Raw genomic sequence first — 20,055 nt, forward strand, 5'->3', positions numbered from 1 at the left:
AACCTTAATACGATTTAATTCAGAACTCAGTATACAAACCTGTGGGCCTAATCAAATTGAATAATTATTAGTATTATCATATATCTATAATAAATAGCAATATAGGTCTCACATAGCTGTACGAGTTCCTTTTAAGCTCAGACACTATATTCTATTTTTTCACATTTATGACCCAAACCTTTTACTTCCAATGAGCAGATAAAAAAGAAGTGGATCCTTTACATTACAAAACTTAAGCTTCCACATTTCCAAGTCCATGTTCAGTAATAATACACATAATAAATACAGTACAAAAGTACAATGACAGCCTAATTTTGTTCATTCACAAAAGGAACCTTATTGATATCAGAACTATATGTAAAAAGTATGAAATTAGTTTAAGTACTTAGATGTTCAGGGTGATAAAGAGATTTAATATAAACATGTTTTTAGTAAACCTTAAACTGCAGTGCGCATGCGCGAACTGAGGGACGTCGTCTTGGAGAGGAAAAAAAAGCTCTTTTCTTTTTTCCTTTGAGGAAAAAGTCGTGGAAAAGCGTTTTGTTTTTTAAGCGACTGGTGATGTTACTTTAGAATAAGATGATATATGATGAATTATTAACAGGGACTTTGGTACTTGGTTTGGGCTGAGGTTATTGGAGCTGCTGCAGACTGGAAGGCGGAAGAAGAAGGAATTCCAGCGGAAAGGACGGGAAAAAAAACACCAGCCATGGATCAGAGATGCTCTGGTTTTATTTCGGAACAGATTTGTTATAGCAGTCGATATGACTGGAACACACGCTCTGATTTAGAGGCGTTATAAACTTATTCTTATCCGGTTTCTCCTATTAATACCGTAAATAAAAAAAAAAAAAAAAACGGTTAGTAAGTGATATTCAAAATGGCGGCGTCGTGGCCCTTCTTCCCCCAGGCCCTGTTTATGATGTTACTGAGTGCTGCTGTGGGTCTGGACCTGTGTCCGGCAGCCTGTATCTGTTCAGAAACTTCAGACGGAACCAAACTTTTGGACTGTAGTCGGAAAACGCTGTCTGATCCTCCTGTGGGAATCCCAGCATGGGTCACTCATGTGTAAGTCACAGGCCCAGTTGTTTACATGTTTTGAAGGTTGGCCTGCTGTAGAGCTCGTAGCTAACGCTATTACTTACACACACACACACACACACACACAGAAGCATTGTATTTAAAACATTGCTTGGTTTATTCTACGGCTTGCTACCCTTTTAGTTACCCGGTATTTTTTTGCGTGGTTATAAATCTGTGAAAATATTTACATCATAGCGCTGTTAGTCATGTAGAAGCTTCAAATTCTACTAAACCGTGACACAAAACTGATATCACAACAATAAACCTTCAGTTATGTTCAGCTTCAGTATAAAGTCTTCATTTCTTTGTTTCAATCGCTTTTTGAGTCATGATGCTGAATTAGACAGTTTTATTTACATTTACAGCGTTTAGACACCTTTATCCTGAACCATTTATTACATTATCTTATTTTTATACAATTGAGGGTTAAGGGCCTTGCCCAGGGGCCCAACAGTGGCAGCTTGGTGGACCTGGGAATTGAAAACACAACCTTCTGATTGGTAGCCCAACACCTTAACCCCTAGGCTACCACATGATTGGACGTTTAGGTGTATTTGGTAAATCAGTGTGATTTGAATGTATTGTTATAAAGGATTGAGGTGTATGACCTGAATGAAGCTGATTTATTAGTTATGCTCAAATCAGTATTTTGAATCAGGTGTGAAAGTTTGTATGTAAGTCTTTGTTTTCTGGTCTATTTTTGCTCATTTCTGTGCAGATTTGATTGTTAGTGCCATCGTTTGTACAAGTTTAAAAAAAAATTAACCATACTAAAGTGCAGTTCTTTTAACAGGTCTATTTTAGCATACTGTCCTCAACTTGTCTTTGTGTTACTTCCGTTCATAAGTTCATCCTGTTCTTTGATTTTTAGGTCTTTGAATCATAATGAGCTCTCAGGTGTGCCTTTTCTTGGAGATGTTTCATCAAACATCACTGTGTTGTCCTTGTAAGTATCTCTTCAATCACTCTTAATGTTCGATTTGTTGATTTAAACCCTAAAGATGCCACAGCTGTTCATGACCTCGAGTCAGAGAGAGTAAAGCTGCCTCGCTCTTGGTTGGAGTGGATGTCATTTCTCTCTCCGGTCACTTAACATGACACTAAGCAATCATGGGCAAATGTTATCTCTGCATTGTGATGTAGCATGGGGAGCATTTTGCAAAGATGCAGTGACTGGCTTGTCGTGTCTCAGCAAAAGCACTTGCTAGCAATCACCCTACTTGGTCAGTAGCAGTCATGCTCACTGGTGGGTGGGAACACTGGTGAATAACCAAATTGGGAAGGGGAGGGACACTTTACTGAATGAATCATTTGTTCTGGTGTGTGAAAAGAACTAATCTGTTCTGATAGCTTTGTCATTTAAAACAGATGCAATGCTTAGATAATTATTGAGCTGACTGGAATGACCCAGATTAGGGACAGTGATGTTTCTCTTTTTTGTTTGTGTGTTCAGGGTTTATAACCGAATCTCTGAAGTGGTGGCCGAACAGCTTCTGCCCTATTCAGTCCTGGAAAGCCTGGATCTGAGCTCCAACTCTATATCCGAGCTGAAAGCTGGATCATTTCCTCTTATGCAGCTGAAATACCTGTACATTTACACCCTTTTTCCTCCCGATCTTTTACCACACTAATACTAATACCACAGATTTTAGTAAAATAATCAATTCTAGACAAAGTAAAGGCAAAACAATATTTGCAATCTGCTGTTAATAAAGACGACTCTGGCATTTTAGCTCTTATAGCCGTAGTTAAGTCATTAACTTATAACCCTAGTTAAGTCATGAAGAACTACGTACTGATTATACTACATTCTATTATGTCGATACATTAAAAAGACATTAATTTGAGTTGTTATGGAGCATTAAAAATTAGCCTGTTTTAATTGCTCCAAAATGATTTCATTTGTTGTATCATGTTAAAGCTGTAAAGTTTTTACATTCATTCAAATTAGTCTTTTTTGTTTTTGTTTTTTTTGCAGTTTTATTTTTTGTTGTTGAACATTTTATCAATAATTTTTCTGGTCTGTGGATTCAGGAATCTGAGCAACAACAAAATCAGCTATCTAGAACCAGATTGCTTTAACAACATCAGCTCGCTGCTGGTGCTGAAGATTAACAGGAACCGTCTATCACTACTGCCCACTAAAGTCTTCACCCTATTTCAACTGCAAATTCTGTAAGTAGACTCGAGTTTCATTGTGCTGTTATAGCACTGAATAATAAATAGTTGATACTAGCTTAACATTTACCTTAAAGCATCTCTTCACTTTAAAATTCTCATTAAATCATATAAACACTTTTTAAGAGATGCTTACTCATTACTACCGCTATTGCTTGTTTTTAGTATCCTGGGATAAATATGCTCTGAGTTTCATCTTGTCTTGTTTTAGGGAGTTAAAACGCAATAAGATCAGAGTTGTAGACAGTTTAATCTTTAAGGAACTGAAGGCTCTAAAGTCTCTGAAGATGCAGAGAAATGGCATCACAAAGCTGATGGATGGAGCTCTTTTTGGACTTGCTGATATGGAAGAACTGTAAGTAGATTCTACACTGCACATGTCAGATTTCAGGATTCATTAAAATTAAGAGAGGTTAATCAGATGCATTTGTGTTGAGAGGGAAAAAACACAAACAGTGTACTCTTCTCCTGCCCTTCAGGACTGAGATTGATCAAGCCTGTGTAGTGTTTTCTTAAATGTTGCTAACTCTTGGGTTAGTATATAGTGTTTGTTTGTCTCTACAGGGAGCTGGAACACAATAACCTCACTGAGTTAAATAAGGGTTGGCTGTACGGCCTGCATATGCTTCGTGTACTCCGACTCAGCCACAATAACATTGGTCTCATCCGAGCCGACGCCTGGGAGTTCTGCCGCCGCCTGGAAGATCTGTGAGTCATGCGCACATCCCAGTGCTTTAGGGCAATTTTTCTCCTACAATGAAACTCTCATAATGAAACCCTGAGGGCAGTTAGTCAGTAGTTGGGGATGTCAATGAACAGTCAACACAAGCAAGTATGTAACAAATATGTAAAGCTAAATTCATTACAGTCTAAAAATAAAGCATGATTTCAGCTGAGAGAGACTCTTGGTCATTCTGGTTACTTATGTTCATTAGGTACATTGGGTAAGTTCTTAATTGTCTCCACATTTCATAGTAATTAATTAATTTAAATATTTTTTAAATATATGTTTTGGGCTGCCCCATCAATAAATCAATCTAGCTTTGAGTTTTTTCTTAATTACATGGAAACATGTTGGAATATATTACTTGGGATCAAACAGATCCTTCAGATGTGCAATTTTAAGATTAGATTGAATGAGTTGCTAATTATGAAAGCTTAGTGGCTCCTTTTAATCATTGTCCTGTGGGTGTGGATGTGTGTGTTTATCAGAGATCTGTCCCATAATCACTTGAGTCGTTTGGAGGACTGGGCTTTCTCTAGCCTCGGGTTGTTGCAGAATCTAAATCTGGGTGAAAATCGCATTATGCACCTGGGGGAAGGAGTTTTCGACAACCTGGCAAACGTTCGCATTCTGTAAGAACTTGTCTGTCCTGTCTCTCTCTCTCTCTCTCTCTCTCAAATTGTTTCTCACAGATTGCTACACCATGATCACACACACAGACTTTTTATTCTATACTAAAAAAACAGTAATTTACAAAATGCCAGCATGATCATGCAGTCTATTTCCTGTCTTACTAATGTGGCTGAAATAACATTACCATGAGAGCACCTCATCATAATCCTCACAAACCAACTGAGATCAGTGTATAAGAATAAATAATCTTCATAAAATCAGTCTTGGTGTTGGTGGAAAACAGTTTCTACTTGGATGATCACATAATCATTTACCTGGTGCTGAAAAGGAGACTTGAAGTCTGATTGTTTTAGTAACATCAAACTTTTCTTTTAGCGCTGACTTGTCTTCTTTTTTCCCCTCCAGGGATATCCGCAGCAATGACATCTCTCTTGTTATTGAGGACACAGTCAGTTTGTTTGCTGGAATGAAAAACCTCAACACATTGTAAGTGGTCCTTTTTCTTTATGTGTAGAATTGTAGAATTCTGTAGCAGTATGTTACAGCTTAATGTTGCTGCTTAGTGACGTATTAAGGATTATGTTTCTGTTTTAATGGATTTAATTTGGTGTTTAACTTAGCTAGCTGAAGTGTTTGGGATACAGTGTGCAGTAGGGGCTCGGTAAATTATACTGAAATACAAGATATTTATACTTGTATATGTATGTATGTATACGTGTGTATATATACGTATATGTGTGTCAATTTTGGGGGGGGGGGGGAATCTAACAGTTTCCTAGCTGGAGCTTTAATCACCTAATAACTGATAACCTAATAGATGCTAGAAGGAAGTAGTATCAATCTGCTTCTAATCTCTGTTTAGCTTGGATTAGTGCTGTATGATGTCCTTTGCTTTAAAATGATAATGTTTCCTGTAATGCTTTCCTGTAGTGATTACTTACTGTTAACGGCTTGAGCAGCTATATGGACATAATTAAGACTTTCGATATGGAAATTCTGATCAGTGTTCGCGTTTCCCTAGTTGTAAAACAGAAGTACTGATTTATGAGCTTTAGTCATGCAGTATGAAGACTTTCATTTAGTGTGTCATTTTCTTTCCCCTACTGGACATTCACATTCTGGTCAATGTCTGAAAGCAGACCTATGCAAATGCCTGCACACATGCTCCCCATGTTTACAGAAGCAAAAAACATAAAGTTCTGTGTGTGTGGTTTTCAGAGTACTTCAGAGGAACAACATCAGAACCATCACAGAGAAGGCCTTTGAGGGTCCCAAGGAACTAGAGCATCTGTATGTTTCATTACAAGATCTTTATAGCTTGTAGATGTTTATACTTTGTTCAAAGTATAACATGGGATATCTACTTCTTTAAATGTCTGTTTTAATCTCCATTGAGGTTTTCTTTGTGTCTTCAGAGATTTGAGTAAGAACCGGATCATCTCTATTCACCCTGAGGCATTGTCTCACTTAAAACTGAAGTCCCTGTAAGTCTTTATTATTTCTTAAATATGGTGTGGTTATTGTCCTGTAAAGTCCTATACAAGCAGCATGTACACATTACCATGCAAGGTTATATAGAAAGAGATAAATAGAAATTAATGCAAAATCAAGCAAACTTGATATTTGGAGGAGCTTTAAATTGTTTTTAAATAACTGCAGATTTTCTACAGATTTCAGCCAAGACACATCATGTATTCAGCTAAAGCCATCTTTGATTCATGGGCATCAAACCTGAGTACAGCTAACATAGAAAGTAATTACATATGTCTTCACTAGTAGCCAAGTCCAGTAGTTTTCTGCAGAAACCCTCCATAAAAAATGTTGCATTGCAAATGTTGTCATTAATTTATAGTAATCATAGAAAAATAACTCCCAGATAAATAACAATAGATTGTGGAGGGACCGTTTCAACATTGAATATATGATGTGCATGTAGTACTTATATGATTTAGTAAAAGGATCTATCTAAACTATCCCAAAGCACTATTTCCTTTTATAGAGAAAGCAGTTAAGAAAGGAAGAAAGGAGAACAGACTAGTGTTTTATTACCTAATGTAAATTGTTCATTTACTAATAGATTATTTTTTTTTTTTAAATGTTCAGAAAGTAAAGTTTTGGCATCTGGTTTCTAAAAACTCAAGTCCTTTTAATGTCTCTGTGTCTTCTTGGTTCACCTCACTGTGTATATCTTTAGACATGTATAAAGGTATTTTTCTGTTGTCTTTTACATACTAAAATACAATGACACAAAATAGCAGCTAGATTGTTAATGGCAAGTACTTCATTAGATTAAGTTAGCAACAGTTTATTATTCAATGCTTTCTAACAATTTGTATCCATTCCCAAGACCACACCAGTAGCTGTGTCTGTGTTGTTGCTTGCTTATTTATTTGTTTGTTTGTTTATAGTCTGAAAAGCACATAAAGCTATAGATCTGATGCAGAAGAAACTCTGTAAAGAACAATGTCCTTTAATTGACTTTTTTTTTTTAGTTATTTGAACACCAGCGGTCTCCTCTGTGACTGCAATCTGAAGTGGCTCAGCCGGTGGCTAATTGACAGCCTTTTTCAGCAACCATGCACCGCTGTGTGTGCATATCCTGCCCCATTGGCAGGCAGGAGTGTCTTTAGTGTCCCCCAGCAAGGATTTGTCTGTGGTGAGTGAGATCTCGTACATCACTGCTGTACTTCCAGTGTTATATGTGATGTGATCCTATTCAAGTCCTGGTTATAGGTTAGTTCAGGTTGAAGCGGTTCTGTTTTATTAGCGTTTCATGCTGCCACTTTTAACTCCAGCCATGAGCTCTAAACGGATCACAATAATTGTTCTGAAATTTTAGCAGCAAATAAAAGGACTACTGCCTAATTGCCCAGCCAGAGAAGGAAGAATGTAATATAACATCTGTTTAAAAATCTGTAAAGCCGTTTCTTTCTCGACAAACTGCCTTCACATAAATAACTTGCATAAATCATTGTAGTTGGCTGTAATAAACGGCAGCAGGGGATCTAATCAATGATGCCATCCATGATGCTCATGCTTTTAAAAACTAGGCACTGAACTACAGCCAGATTTTTTTTATTTGTTATTTTTTTTAAGTGCCTGTGCTGATCCAATAATTTCAAACCTCTTTTAGTAAGATTTTGAGAGGCTTTTCTAGAGGTAAAAAGTAGAAAAATTCAGATGTCACCTACACAGGTTTAAAGTGAACACCCTCCACTGACAGGAGGGTCACCGAGTCTAAATGAAGCTGGAAATTAAATAAACCATAACTAAGCCTGAGGAACATAAAGGCTCAATGGTAACTTTCCACTTAATATAAACTTTTTGTCCTTGTTTAACTCCTCTGTTTTCCTCAGATGGCTTCTCTCGGCCACAGATTACTGGGAACCCCAGGACAGTGGTGGCACTGCGTGGCACCAATGTCACTCTCAACTGCTCTGCCTTCAGCACTAGTGACTCCTCAATGAACGCCACCTGGAGGAAAGACAAAGAGGTGCTGTCTGACACACAGGTGCAAAACTATGCACGCTACCAGGACCAGCAGCTCATTTACACCAGCATGCTCCATCTACTTAATGTTAACTTCACCGACGAAGGACGCTACCAGTGCGTAATCTCCAACAACTTTAGCTCCAACTACTCCGCTGAGGCTAAAGTGACTGTCAATGGTACGTTCAGCCGTGAGGCATCACAGAGGCATGCAGAACCTTTAATGGGAGATTGTGCGTTAAACTGCAGTCTCGGCTTTGCAACTAGGCTCTGTATTTAATTTTAGATTTAGGAAATGTTTCAGTCACAAATGACAAGCAGTGATGTTTACATATCAAAGAGCCCTAGGCTTTCTATGAATAGACCATATGAAGCTTTTCTCACTGTGTCAATCATAGCAGAATATTTTGCTGCATCCCTTCTGGGTTTTGGTGATGCTGAGCTACTGGAAGATGATTTTGCTTTTGTTGGTTTGAAATAAGTTTTCTTTCTGCCTCTGCTCTTTAGCTATTTTATGTGTGTGGTTGTTTTTTGGACTCTTATAATTTAATTTCCAATTTCAGTGGAGCAAAGATTATGTAGCCCTCTGGGGAGCCAGCCAGTGTAATGTGATTATTCTGGCTTTTGGTAATTCAGAGGTGTGAGGGGCTTTTGTGCTCAAGCAGCACTGAGAAACAAAAATTTCAGGCCCAAATAAGATTATCACAGAACTGCAAATGCAGGACATAAAACAAATGCATACAGATAGGGTTTAATAGGAATCTGGGTTGTTTATTTTTATTATAACAAGGCTGTGTCTTGGCCTGCGTGTGTGCCTGGGGTGGTGTATCCTGTTATATGCAAAATAAAATCAGCTAGACAAGCAAAATATTTGAGTCTTGTAACAGAATCCTTGACTTTAAGTATGCACTATTTCCAGAGCTGCCCTCCTTCCTGAAGACTCCTATGGATCTGACGATCCGGACTGGCACCGTGGCACGTTTGGAGTGTGCGGCGGAGGGACACCCTCCACCCCAAATTGCCTGGCAGAAGGATGGGGGCATCAACTTTCCTGCTGCCCGTGAGAGAAGGATGCATGTCATGCCAGAAGACGACATGTTTTTTATCGCCAACGTGAAGGCAGAGGACATGGGCGTGTACAGCTGCACTGCCAAAAACGAGGCGGGCAGTCTGTCAGCTAATGCCACACTCACTGTTTTGGGTATTCACCGTATAATTAATAACATCACAACATGCTGAAACAGGATTTGTGTGCATTGTCTTTATCTAATGAAAACATTCACAAATCAGATTCTTTGGATAATTTTGAAAGCAATATACTAATTTCTTTTTTTTCCTTCACCATACAGAAACTCCATCATTCCAGCGCCCTCTAGAGGATCGTACAGTGGCACGTGGTGAGACTGCCGTTCTACAGTGCATAGCTCGTGGGAGCCCCGCTCCCCGCTTGAATTGGACAAAAGACGACGGCCCGTTGCTGTTGACGGAGCGTCACTTTTTTGCAGCAGCCAATCAGCTGCTTATTATCGTGGATGCCAGGTCTGCAGATGCAGGGAAGTACACCTGCATTATGTCCAACACACTCGGCACAGAGCGCGGACACATTTACCTCAGCGTCTCATCCTCTCCTAACTGTGAGACGTCTAGCGGTGGCTACGACCCGGATGGCTGGACTACAGTGGGCATTGTGGTGATGGTGGTGGTGTGTTGTGTGGTGGGCACGTCTCTGGTTTGGGTGATAGTCATCTACCACATGAGACGCAAGAGTGAGGACTACAGCATCACTAACACGGGTAGGTGTTTTTTTTTTTTTTTTTTTGTTTTTTTGTTTTTGTCTTTTTATTGTTTTTATTTTTTCCCCAGCAGATGGGCAGAATAATTCACTAAGGGCACAGAAACATTGCTGCCACAGTAACTGTAAAATTTAAAAAGTTATTTATATATTAATATTCTTTCAGTCTTTATTGCAGTAGCACACGTAAAGACAATGCCGTATTTCCTCAGCGCAACTCACATGCACACTCACTCTTTCACAAACAGCTGAGAAAGTTTAAATACATAAATATATAAGGGTGATATTTCTCAAGTCTTCCCCATTACACAGTTTTATACAACTTCACCAGTACACAGTTAACTCAGAAACAGAGCTTTTAAAAAACGTTATTTTTGTATGCCCTTTAGGGAAGTTAATTTTCTAATTTAGTCTGATTTAAAACAAAACTGTGACAGCCCTAATTGAAACTATGCATAAAGCCTAAGCGTTGCATGTAAATGGATAAGGCCATGAAGCCTAAAGCATGGAGCAGTTGGTCTGTGTTAATTCACAGAGTAGTAATAATGGTGGATTGGGTTTTAGAGAGAATTTAAAATAGGAAGATTAACTCAGCCTTCAAAGCTTTTAAAAAGTTATTAAAAACCTAAAAGTGATTACAGAACATTTGTGTGTAATAATCCCAAAAGTTTATTTAGAATCAAAGTTAAAATAAACTTGATAATACTTTGACTTGATGAGGGTTTTTCTTCATGCAAGCGACTGAATCTTAGAGGATCATTCTGTTTTATGCCCGAGTGGAGCAGTGGCTCAGTAGTGAATCCATGCTCTTCAGGGTGACACCCAATAATGAGATTAGAAATAATTACAGTACTGAATGTGTTGAAGGGACACAAAATATCTGATCTAATCTTTCTGTAAATAGGAGCCCTGGGGTGTGCATGTGACAATTATATAGCAGTGGCTCTGACAGACAGTTGTCTGTGTTATTGAAATGTTTTGAGTAAAACCAGTTCTGGTGAAATTAGCTCTAATGAAATGTTGCCATGAACAGATCATTTCAGTTCATCTATACAGTTCTACAGAATTTGCAAAAAAAAAAAAAAATACAGGGAGCATAAGAATTGCATTATGTTTGTTCTGCCCTGAATAAGCTATTTCACATAACAGATGTTTACTTGTACCACGAGCCACAATAATAACTGTATTTACATAAATTAACCAGTTCAAAAGTTGCCATATGCTTGATTGTTTGTCTTTTGGATAACATGTAAATATCTTCTGAAGCTTTTAAAGGGAAGTACTAAAAGGAAACAGTGTTCAAGATATTTAAAGAAAATAATAAGGATTTACACAGATCCTCCTGTTCAAAGCTTTACATGCCCCTAGCTACTAATGTGGTGTGTTGCCTTCTCGAGTGAATGTTTGCACCTTTTATAATAACCGTTTACGAGTCCCTCAGTGTGAATAGATGGATCTCGGAACCATATTGCTGTTGGAAAGAGGTCCAATATGCAGAGGTTGCAGGAAAAGCAAATCATGTGCAAGACACGGAGGATTTTTCTGAGGAACAGTGTGCAGTTCATAAAAACATAAAACATACAGCGGTTGATCATCCAGGGAACAACACACAGTATTAAAAATCAAGTGTATTTAAACTTCTGAACTGATTCATATGTGTAAATTCAGTTCTTTTTTCTTGTGGTCTATATGTAAACATATGGCTTATTTAGGGCAGGAAAATTGACAAAAAAAATCTAAATGTTACTTTAGAGATTTCTCATTATTATTATTATTTTTATTATTACTATTGAAAGTATTAGCGATTAATTGTTATTGCAGATTCTGCGAGGTGTCTGTAAAACTATAACCTCAGCAGTATGTCTTTATCTATACCAACTGTCAGCGACGACGTGACGTGCTCTCCATAGTGAGTGGGTCTGATGTATACACACGTTAGTTGGTCTCCTATATAATCAAGATGAATGTTTCCTTATCATTGCTCTTTCTACTGAAATAACTAAATTTGAGAGGAAGTGTGAAAAATCCCTGAAGGAATTGTCAAATTGCTCCCTGATGGCTTGTAAACAATAATTAGTGAGAACTTTGAATAGACAGTAGACTGAGTAAAGGGGAAAAAAGTGTTCCTATCCAGATATCCAAGTAATGTCTAGGGTATTAAAAATATGCCAACTCCATGGCGTGTTGGACAGGTTCTCTGTGTGTAGTGGTATCCAAGAGGGCTAGTTAAAACTACATACTCATTAGGACTCTTCTTAGTCTCTGTTTAATAAAGAACATAACATCCACGTCCAATTAGTTTCATTTAAGCGCTTTAGAAGAAACCCGTCTTCTACCTAGCACTCCTAACTTCAGATTACACAGACACACACAATGAAAAATACCACCACAACAAGCAAATGTCATTAGGCCTGTGTCTGTTCATAGGTTGTGCTTTATGTTTCTCCTAATGTTCACAAACATTAAACCCGTGGGTTACAGATGAAATGAATCTGCCAGCGGACATCCCCAGTTACCTGTCATCCCAGGGCACGCTGTCTGAACCTCAGGAAGGCTACAGCAACTCTGAGGCAGGAAGTCATCAGCAGCTCATGCCCTCCCTGACTAATGGCTATGCTCATAAAGGAACTGATGGTAAGGTGTCGGGTTCTCTGCAGAAAAGAACGTTTATTGATTTTTTTGTGTACAGACATATTAGCAACCGTGACATTGCACATTTAAACATTATAGTGCACAACTTTGTCTCAGACGTTTTTTACTTATATATATTTTCCTATATATTCTCTGGACTAAAAAAAAACACTTTGGGAACTAAATAACTAAAAAAAACTCTGGACTAAAAAAACCTCTATGGGAATTAGAAATGGAGTGTAGATATAGTGGGGTGATCATTGACATAAGTAGGGACACCTTTACACCTGCATGTTCATGAGGTTGTCTAGTCAGCTAGTCATATGGCAGCAGCACAACACACATATCAGCCAGATACAAACCAAGAATCCTGTTTTTTTTATTTTGATGTTTGATATCAACGTTACTTAGCCTGCCATCTGTATGTTGTTTTTTTTGTATTGCAATGCTGCCACATTATTAGTTAGATGACTCCATGAATGTACAGGTGTTCCTAAAAAAGTGTACAGTGAGTATACATTTTTGTTAAATCTGGGTTGTTGTTGTTTTTTATTCGGGACTTAATTTGGGAAACAATTTATAATGGCTCTTAAATTTATTTTTGTATAGAGCTGTGTTTGTGATTCAATCGATAGCACATCTAAATGTTGAGGAATACATAGTAAGGTAGCCAACTTGGCCTTTGTGTTAATAAGCTTGTTTTTAACATTTGAAATACTATCACATCAGTGACATATTACACAAAGCATCACAAGCTTTATAGCACACCAAATTCAGCAATTCATTTAGATTATTCTTTTTTTTTTTTTTTTAAGATAAACATACATTTATGTGTTTCTCTTCTGCCATAGGTGTGTGTTATGGAGATGTGGGAGAGATAGATCCAGAGACTAGTGGGATGCTGAGTAATCGTGTCGGGTCTCTGTTTGCTGGACGCAGCAGCTTCCATCCTGGCGAGCCAAGGGAAAATCTGGCGCACGTGTCCAATGGTCTGTGGTCATGTGGGTTCATACAGAAATGATGACACGTTTATTAATCATTTATGAGGATAATGCATGAGGAAAATGCAGCACTTGATGCATAGAACAGATGCTAACATTGTCATTTCTTCTCCGGCTCTCTCAGGCGGCACGGCCCCGTTGGTCATCTGCTCAGACTGTTACGACAACGCTAACATCTACTCTCGCACACGGGACTACTGTCACTACTCCTATCTGAGTGAAGATGATGCTCTGGATGCCCAGCTACACAGAGACACAGGTAGAGAGGGGCAGCACGAGGATACAATGCTGCATGACCTGATCACCCCAGACACGCAAGAGACCCAACACCATGTATTACACCACTACAGTAGCAAAGGTCAGAGCACACACACTCGAATAAATAAATGATCATATATTGGGGTAATGACTAGGGGTAATGCGCTCAGTTCATGATGCAATTAAATATAAATATTCATTAGATTTGTTTTTAATGGCTTAAAAAGTATTTTTAATGGCTTAAAAAGATGTTTTCCTATACAAACACTTGCTGCTGTAAAACATAAAATGCTCATTCCTAAAGAAAAATATTAAGGCTAATTTATTTCCCCAAGTGCTATACTAACCAGAAGTATAAATCATTTCCGAGTCAATGACCAATGACAAATGTCAAACATATGTAATGCAATGCCGATAGTTTTAGCAGAATACAGAACAAAATTGCTCATTGTGGGCTAATTTAAAAGACGTTTGTACGATGTCTGGTCTGCCAGTGTCGTCAGCTGTCTTACATCTTTTTTCATCCATAATGTACCTTTGAGTGCATGAGGTGTTTACATGGATTGTTCCATTGTTAAATCTAATGTAAAAAAAATTGCATTGTCCATCTGTGATTCGGTGCCAGGGGTGAAAAAATGGTTGTGCCATTTGGTTAGAAGGGATGGAACGTCTTTTCCTCTGTCAAACTCGGTATCACAGCACCGTACTGCCCATTCTGCTTTCTCACACAGCCTGTTTGTGTCTCTGCAGATATTCCAAGCAGATCGTTTTGGAGCGGAGTAGACCCTCATTCTTCCGAGTTGCCCCAAGGTTCAGTGACTGTACACAAGCCACCAACGGGTCCCTCTAATGGGAACGAGCATGAGGATAGAATAGGAGGGCTAGAGGAAGCCTCATACAGGACTAACTCTCAGGATCACAACCCACCGAACACATAGAGCCCAAAAAACACCCAGCATTTACGCCCAGCTCAGCGCGCCCTACAATCCCACTACCTCTTCCAAGAAAACTCGTACTCTGTCAAAAAAAGAAACCCAAATTCTATTTTCTTCTGTGTTTACATCCAGTCACGTCTCCTCGTTGGATCCTGCTGGTGTGTGTTTCTTGAGAACAACCTTTTCTGGGACAAGGTGATGATCCTCCCCACGATTCTATGCACACTAATCCTCTGTTATTAGTTAAGACTCTGAATGTAATGTTTCTTGTAAAGAGTCTTTCTCACTCTGCCTTTTATCTTAAGGATTTTTTTTGCCCTTTCATCCCCTACTGTGGTGAACACAAACTCCCATGTGTATGCCAAAGTATTGAGCCAGCCCTCTTTTATGCTGCTCTGGCTTTAAAAAAAAATCCTTTTATGAATTAATTCTGTTGAATAGTCGTTATGAATTAATAGAGAAATGTTGAATATACAAAGGAGGTCATCAGTCAGACAGTCAGAGATGGAGACAATTCTCCATTCTGCATTCCACTTTTTCCTTTTAGTTGCATCGAGAAAGGTGACCGGGAACATTTTTTGCTCTATTACAGTTGGATGCCATTCCCCTGCTTTCTATCCAGTATTATAAAACGAAGCTATCCTGTTTGTTACTGTTTGTTTAAAAGTGCTTTTCACAAAGACAGGCGTACCTCATTCCCTATTTGTTTTAAAAAAAAAAAAAAAACCTTTGCAACATTGACAATCGAGCTAAAGCAGTTTTACAGGGTCCTCCACATGGAATAGAGTCCATGGCCACATTTCCCCCAAATACGACGCATTCCAAAATTTTTTGACTGTTTGTATCCAGTTCTGTAGCTATTACTATGGCTCTTCCCTTCACTGTACTGATAAATGTATGTACCAGTTCCTCCCATGCATTTTGAAGCCTATAGGGCACTTAAAGTGTGTATCAGACATGGTTTATTGCTCTGTCGAATTCAGAATTTTATTTGTACAATTGGCCTTGAGCTGATTACCAGATCCGATATCTGTAACACAGATAGGTTTTTAACAGTGTGATACTGTTTAAGATGGCCGCACTGCTAAGGCATCCGAGTTAGTGACAGCATCGTGTACGTTCATGTCAGCGACGACATCAGTTATCGTTTTCAGCATGATGCACAAGACCGCAGAGATAAATTCCATTTAAAGTAAAAACCCAGCGCTTATATATTTAGTTTGGTCTGTTATTCCCGTCACTGCTAAATTGTATGTGTCTGAAATCTACTTCTGTAGTTTAACAGTGCTGTAGTGAGGGACACTACTTTAATCAGCTTACAGAAATATATCACCATGAAATAAGCTTGGACCAGAAACAAAACGATTCCTCTCCTTAGCGGCCGATTTTGTCCTGAACGTTAACACTTTCTGTCTGTAGTACGTAGACAGACGTTCGTTACAGAACGCCACATTCTTTCTATCTTTCTTTTTGCCTGTGATTGTCTGATTTCACCCACACTTGGTACAATCCTATAAATGCTGCACATCCAACAGGTGGATAATTTGTTCCAAAGAGTTTGTGTGTGTTACTGAGTTATGAGAGTGAAAAAAGAATGAAAGACTGAGAGAAAACTGAGGTACTCTAACATGTAATTGTAAAATGTATGTATTGTGCAATGCACTACAGCATTACGTTACTACAGCTAGATACAGTATGTATCAGTTATGTGTTCTGTTGTATTTATTAAAAGTTTGAATCAGTTTTAATATTTGGATATTATTTCAATCTAATGAACATAGGTTAATGTATTGCTTTCGTTTCAGCGTGCTGTCTTGATTTGCACATAATCCTTTATTCCACTTTACAAATCTGTGAGCAAAACCACGGTTTCATCCAGTTCTATGAATATCAACAGCGATCAACATGTATGCTCCCATGTATGAGTTTTATGTCAAGATTTCCAGGTATTAAGAGCAGTTAAGATTTGGAGTTAATAGCTGTAGAGCATATCACCACAACTACTTGCACAATAATACTGTCGGAAATTTAAGGCAAAGTAAATTCTGTCCTATACGGAAGACACATGATGGTACAGTTATAAAGGGTTTTGAACTAAACTTCTCTTAATAGTTTGTTGAAATTTTGCATTCAGTTCACAGCTCACACACCAATGTTTTTCTGAAATTGAACCAAAGTTTAGCTTTAATGCTTTGACACTTCCAGTGCTGCTTTAATGTTTTTTTTTTTTTTATTTGTTTGTTTTTCCATTATTGTACCTGTACATTCTGTAAAGCATGTATAAAGAACTTTGTTTTAAAAATGTTGCATATTAAACAATAAAATGCGAATTCTGACATAAGTGTATACACGCTGATGCTTTATGTTCTTACAGCTAAATGATGATACCAGAAAGTGTTGATATGACTTTCTTTCTGCACGCTAAAGAAATGCAGCTGCTCAAGTTAGCAAGGTAGCACTTTTGTATCACCATGACTGAATTGGGTCAAAACAACTCCTATGAAAAGTAAAGTGTTGGCTGGCTTAAAAAATGTTTTTAGACACATTTACCTCTCACTAAACACTTCACCTGATAGTTTTCGTTCCAGGCTTATGGGTGAAGTGCTGTGCAGGATATTCTGGGGATGGGATCAAAGCCCCTACCACTGTCTGCCACTAAACTGTGCTGCTGTGTCATCAATAATAGATGCATACAAGAAGTCATCATCCAACAACATACTGCACCCTTTCTATATAACTCGGGGGGGATATTTATGCAGACTAACACTGCATTACATGAAACTTCAAAGCCCACAGCAAATGCAGTGCAGTTACATATCTTGAGCCTTCGGAGAGCTCCAGCCATGGTGAATTTATCAATTTAATCCTCACAAATGATTTAAGTTAGAAGTATGTTATGGCAGATGTGCTCGTTCTTGACTCTCTAGCATTCAGACTTTTTATTTCAACCCTTTTTTTTTTTTGTCAGAATATGTGAAATTTAAACTGCTACACATGACACCAGGTGGCTGTTTTCACTGAGAAGTGTTTGGCTTTGAGAGGAGAGGGGATGTGCTGTGAAGGTCTTAAAATCAGCTTGTCTTTACATGTCTTTAATTAAGCAGAAGATTAAGCTAATTTACAGAGCGCCAAATGAAATCAGCAGAGGTTTGTCTGGGTGCCAGTGAAGTGCCTCATTAAGTCACTGCAAATTGAAGGATCAGGAGATTGGTATGAAAACGTAGTGTTACCGCACTAGACCATAAGGTGGTGCTCTGGAGAGATTTATTCATTTGGGCTTAATTATGTATATGATGCATTGAATCATTTTTGTAGGGGACAAGTATACTATTTAAAAACAGGGAATACTCAGATGAAGGTGCACCTCGGATTAACCTCGGTCAGGCATATGGTAACCTAGTGGTTAGCTAGGTGTGGGGCTACCAATCAGAAGGTTGTGGGTTTCGATCCCAAATCCACCAGGCTGCCACTGTTAGCCACTGAGCAAGGCCCTTAACCCCCAATTGCTCAGTTGTATAAAAACGAGATAATTTAAGTTGCTCTGGATAAGAGTGTCTGTGAAATGCTGTAAATGTTAGAAGTGGTTTTTTATTAATATGTAAGCTATTTTAGGTGGATATTTTAGGTTATTTACAGATGGGATTGTAGCCATCAGTGGTACATCTTTCACCTGGAAACATGCATACAATATACATTTAAAATGACTTTCCGGTATATAATTTGACCCTAATGATCTATTGAACCAAGAACAATTTGGCTTGCTGCATCAAGTCAATGTTTTATGAGGATCCTACTACATACTAACCATTAGAAATAGAAGAGACAAACTGAGTCTTTTTGTATTACATTTACCAGACACCCTTATCTAGAGCAACTTACATTTTTATACAACTGAACAATTGAGGGTTAAGGGCCTTGCTCAGGGGCCCAGCAGCGGGAACCTGGTGGACATAGGAATCAAACTTACAACCTTCCCATTCATAGCCCAACACCTTAACCACTAGGCTAGCACATCCCATCCCATAAAATGTCGTACCACATTTTAGAACAAGTTCTATGTGTTGAGTAAATCTAGTAAAATCCAAGCCCTACTAAATTAAAATATAATAAAGTAATGCAGAGGTAGAACTCCCAGGTGTTGGTATTGAGTATGAGCTGGCATTTAGTAAAGTGGAAGATGATGAGCAAACTTCCATGGAAAAAGTAATAGTGAGGTGTGATTATGATGACAAGGGTCAAGATGGCGGTACAGTGATGGCATCAAATCTACAGGGAGAAAGTGATGATGATGATGATTATTTATTATTATCCTGAAGATTGAGGATGATTAAACAATGCTTTTTAATACATTGCACGTGTATCTTTTGCACGTGTAAAAATTTGGTCTATGAAACCTAGATTTGGTCTTATGGTATAATGTCGCCTCGAGGTAATAAAAAAAATAAGAAAGAAAGCAAGAAAGCAAGAAAGAAAGAAAGAAAGAAAGAAAGAAGAAAGAAAGAAAGAAAGAAAGAAAGAAAGAAAGAAAGCAAGCAAGAAAGAAAGAAAGAAAGAAAGAAAGAAAGAAAGAAAGAAAGAAAGAAAGAAAGAAACTCTATAAAAGAGTCTGCTAAATGCTGTAAGGCAGCAAGGCAGTGTTAGGTAACAGACGTAGCTTTCTATAAGCATGACATTTTGCTAAAATAGTGCGCCACTTGTGGCACTAATCCCCCCACACTGTTTTGGATACTATAGAGGGGTTTGATCACCGGGCTGATTTACATAACGCCCGCCAGACAGCCAATCACAGGGCCGTTTCGTCTGCTCTTTACGTTTTTGTTGACAGGCGCTCGAGCGCGCACACGCGCACACACACGTACACACAGACAGGCACGCACTCGCCTAGCCGGCAGTTGCGCGCGCGCGTCGGAAGCGACTGTATGAAATCATCGCCTGTGGAAGACAAAAAGCTGCAAGCGGTTTTTAGCGGCTAGAAGAAACGCCTGGTGTTGCTGGTGTAGAGAATAAAGCAGACAGCTCAGTCCGTGTGGATAATCAGTGGCTGGTCAGTGATGTCAGGTGCGTGGAGACCGGATGAAGGCGGAATGACAGTTTCAGATAAACCGGCTACAGATATGATGATCACCGTCTTTTATGCATTAGACTAAAGGATATGTTTGTAGTGATGTCATTGTAACACCCTGACATCTCACAGGGTCACTCGTTAGGGGTGTTATTGTAGATGCACAGTCTCGAGCTCGCTGGGAGAAAATCTGTGCATTCACTCATCACTTGTTTACTGATGTGACTTTGGGGAACTTATAACCAACCCAAAGGACCATATTCAGTCTT

General features: G+C 38.5%; 2 protein-coding genes across 9 annotated transcripts in view; both read left to right on the top strand.

Moving 5' to 3' along the window:
- The first annotated feature begins 452 nt into the window (after positions 1-452).
- lrig2 (leucine-rich repeats and immunoglobulin-like domains 2) lies at positions 453-17,070 on the top strand. 3 transcript variants are annotated; one of them, XM_027146916.2, is made up of 18 exons: positions 453-1,068; positions 1,955-2,029; positions 2,537-2,671; positions 3,118-3,258; positions 3,473-3,616; positions 3,826-3,969; positions 4,474-4,617; positions 5,024-5,104; positions 5,837-5,908; positions 6,034-6,102; positions 7,111-7,274; positions 7,975-8,286; positions 9,027-9,308; positions 9,457-9,900; positions 12,381-12,533; positions 13,382-13,531; positions 13,656-13,889; positions 14,540-17,070. In XM_027146916.2, the coding sequence occupies exons 1-18, from the start codon at positions 881-883 to the stop codon at positions 14,725-14,727; spliced, it is 3,120 nt and encodes a 1,039-aa protein (XP_027002717.2). In that variant the 5' UTR covers positions 453-880; the 3' UTR covers positions 14,728-17,070. The 3 variants fall into 3 exon arrangements, with proteins under 3 accessions (XP_027002717.2, XP_047669640.1, XP_027002718.2); XM_047813684.1 differs by having other exon boundaries at positions 13,382-13,519; positions 13,647-13,889; XM_027146917.2 differs by having other exon boundaries at positions 454-1,068; positions 13,382-13,519.
- A 2,490-nt stretch (positions 17,071-19,560) lies between these two features.
- The window catches only part of LOC113643037 (membrane-associated guanylate kinase, WW and PDZ domain-containing protein 3), a 105,638-nt gene continuing 105,143 nt past the window's right edge, over positions 19,561-20,055 (top strand). For 5 of the 6 annotated variants that reach the window (XM_027147016.2, XM_027147017.2, XM_047814244.1 and 2 more), the window contains exon 1: positions 19,562-19,782. The gene's annotated coding sequence lies outside the window, so the exon portion shown is untranslated. Of the gene's footprint in view, positions 19,783-20,055 lie in introns of all 6 variants that reach the window. The other variant, XM_047814247.1, reaches the window with a different exon arrangement.

Source organism: Tachysurus fulvidraco, chromosome 5, assembly GCF_022655615.1.
Source record: "Tachysurus fulvidraco isolate hzauxx_2018 chromosome 5, HZAU_PFXX_2.0, whole genome shotgun sequence".
NCBI classification, from domain to species: domain Eukaryota; kingdom Metazoa; phylum Chordata; class Actinopteri; order Siluriformes; family Bagridae; genus Tachysurus; species Tachysurus fulvidraco.

Excerpts from the sequence above, each read along its gene's own strand:
- lrig2 (XM_027146916.2), top strand. The coding sequence starts at position 881 with ATGGCGGCGTCGTGGCCCTTCTTCCCCCAGGCCCTGTTTATGATGTTA. Across the intron at positions 3,259-3,472 it reads CTATTTCAACTGCAAATTCT|GGAGTTAAAACGCAATAAGA; the intron begins GTAAGTAGACTC and ends GTCTTGTTTTAG. Across the intron at positions 5,909-6,033 it reads CCCAAGGAACTAGAGCATCT|AGATTTGAGTAAGAACCGGA; the intron begins GTATGTTTCATT and ends TTGTGTCTTCAG.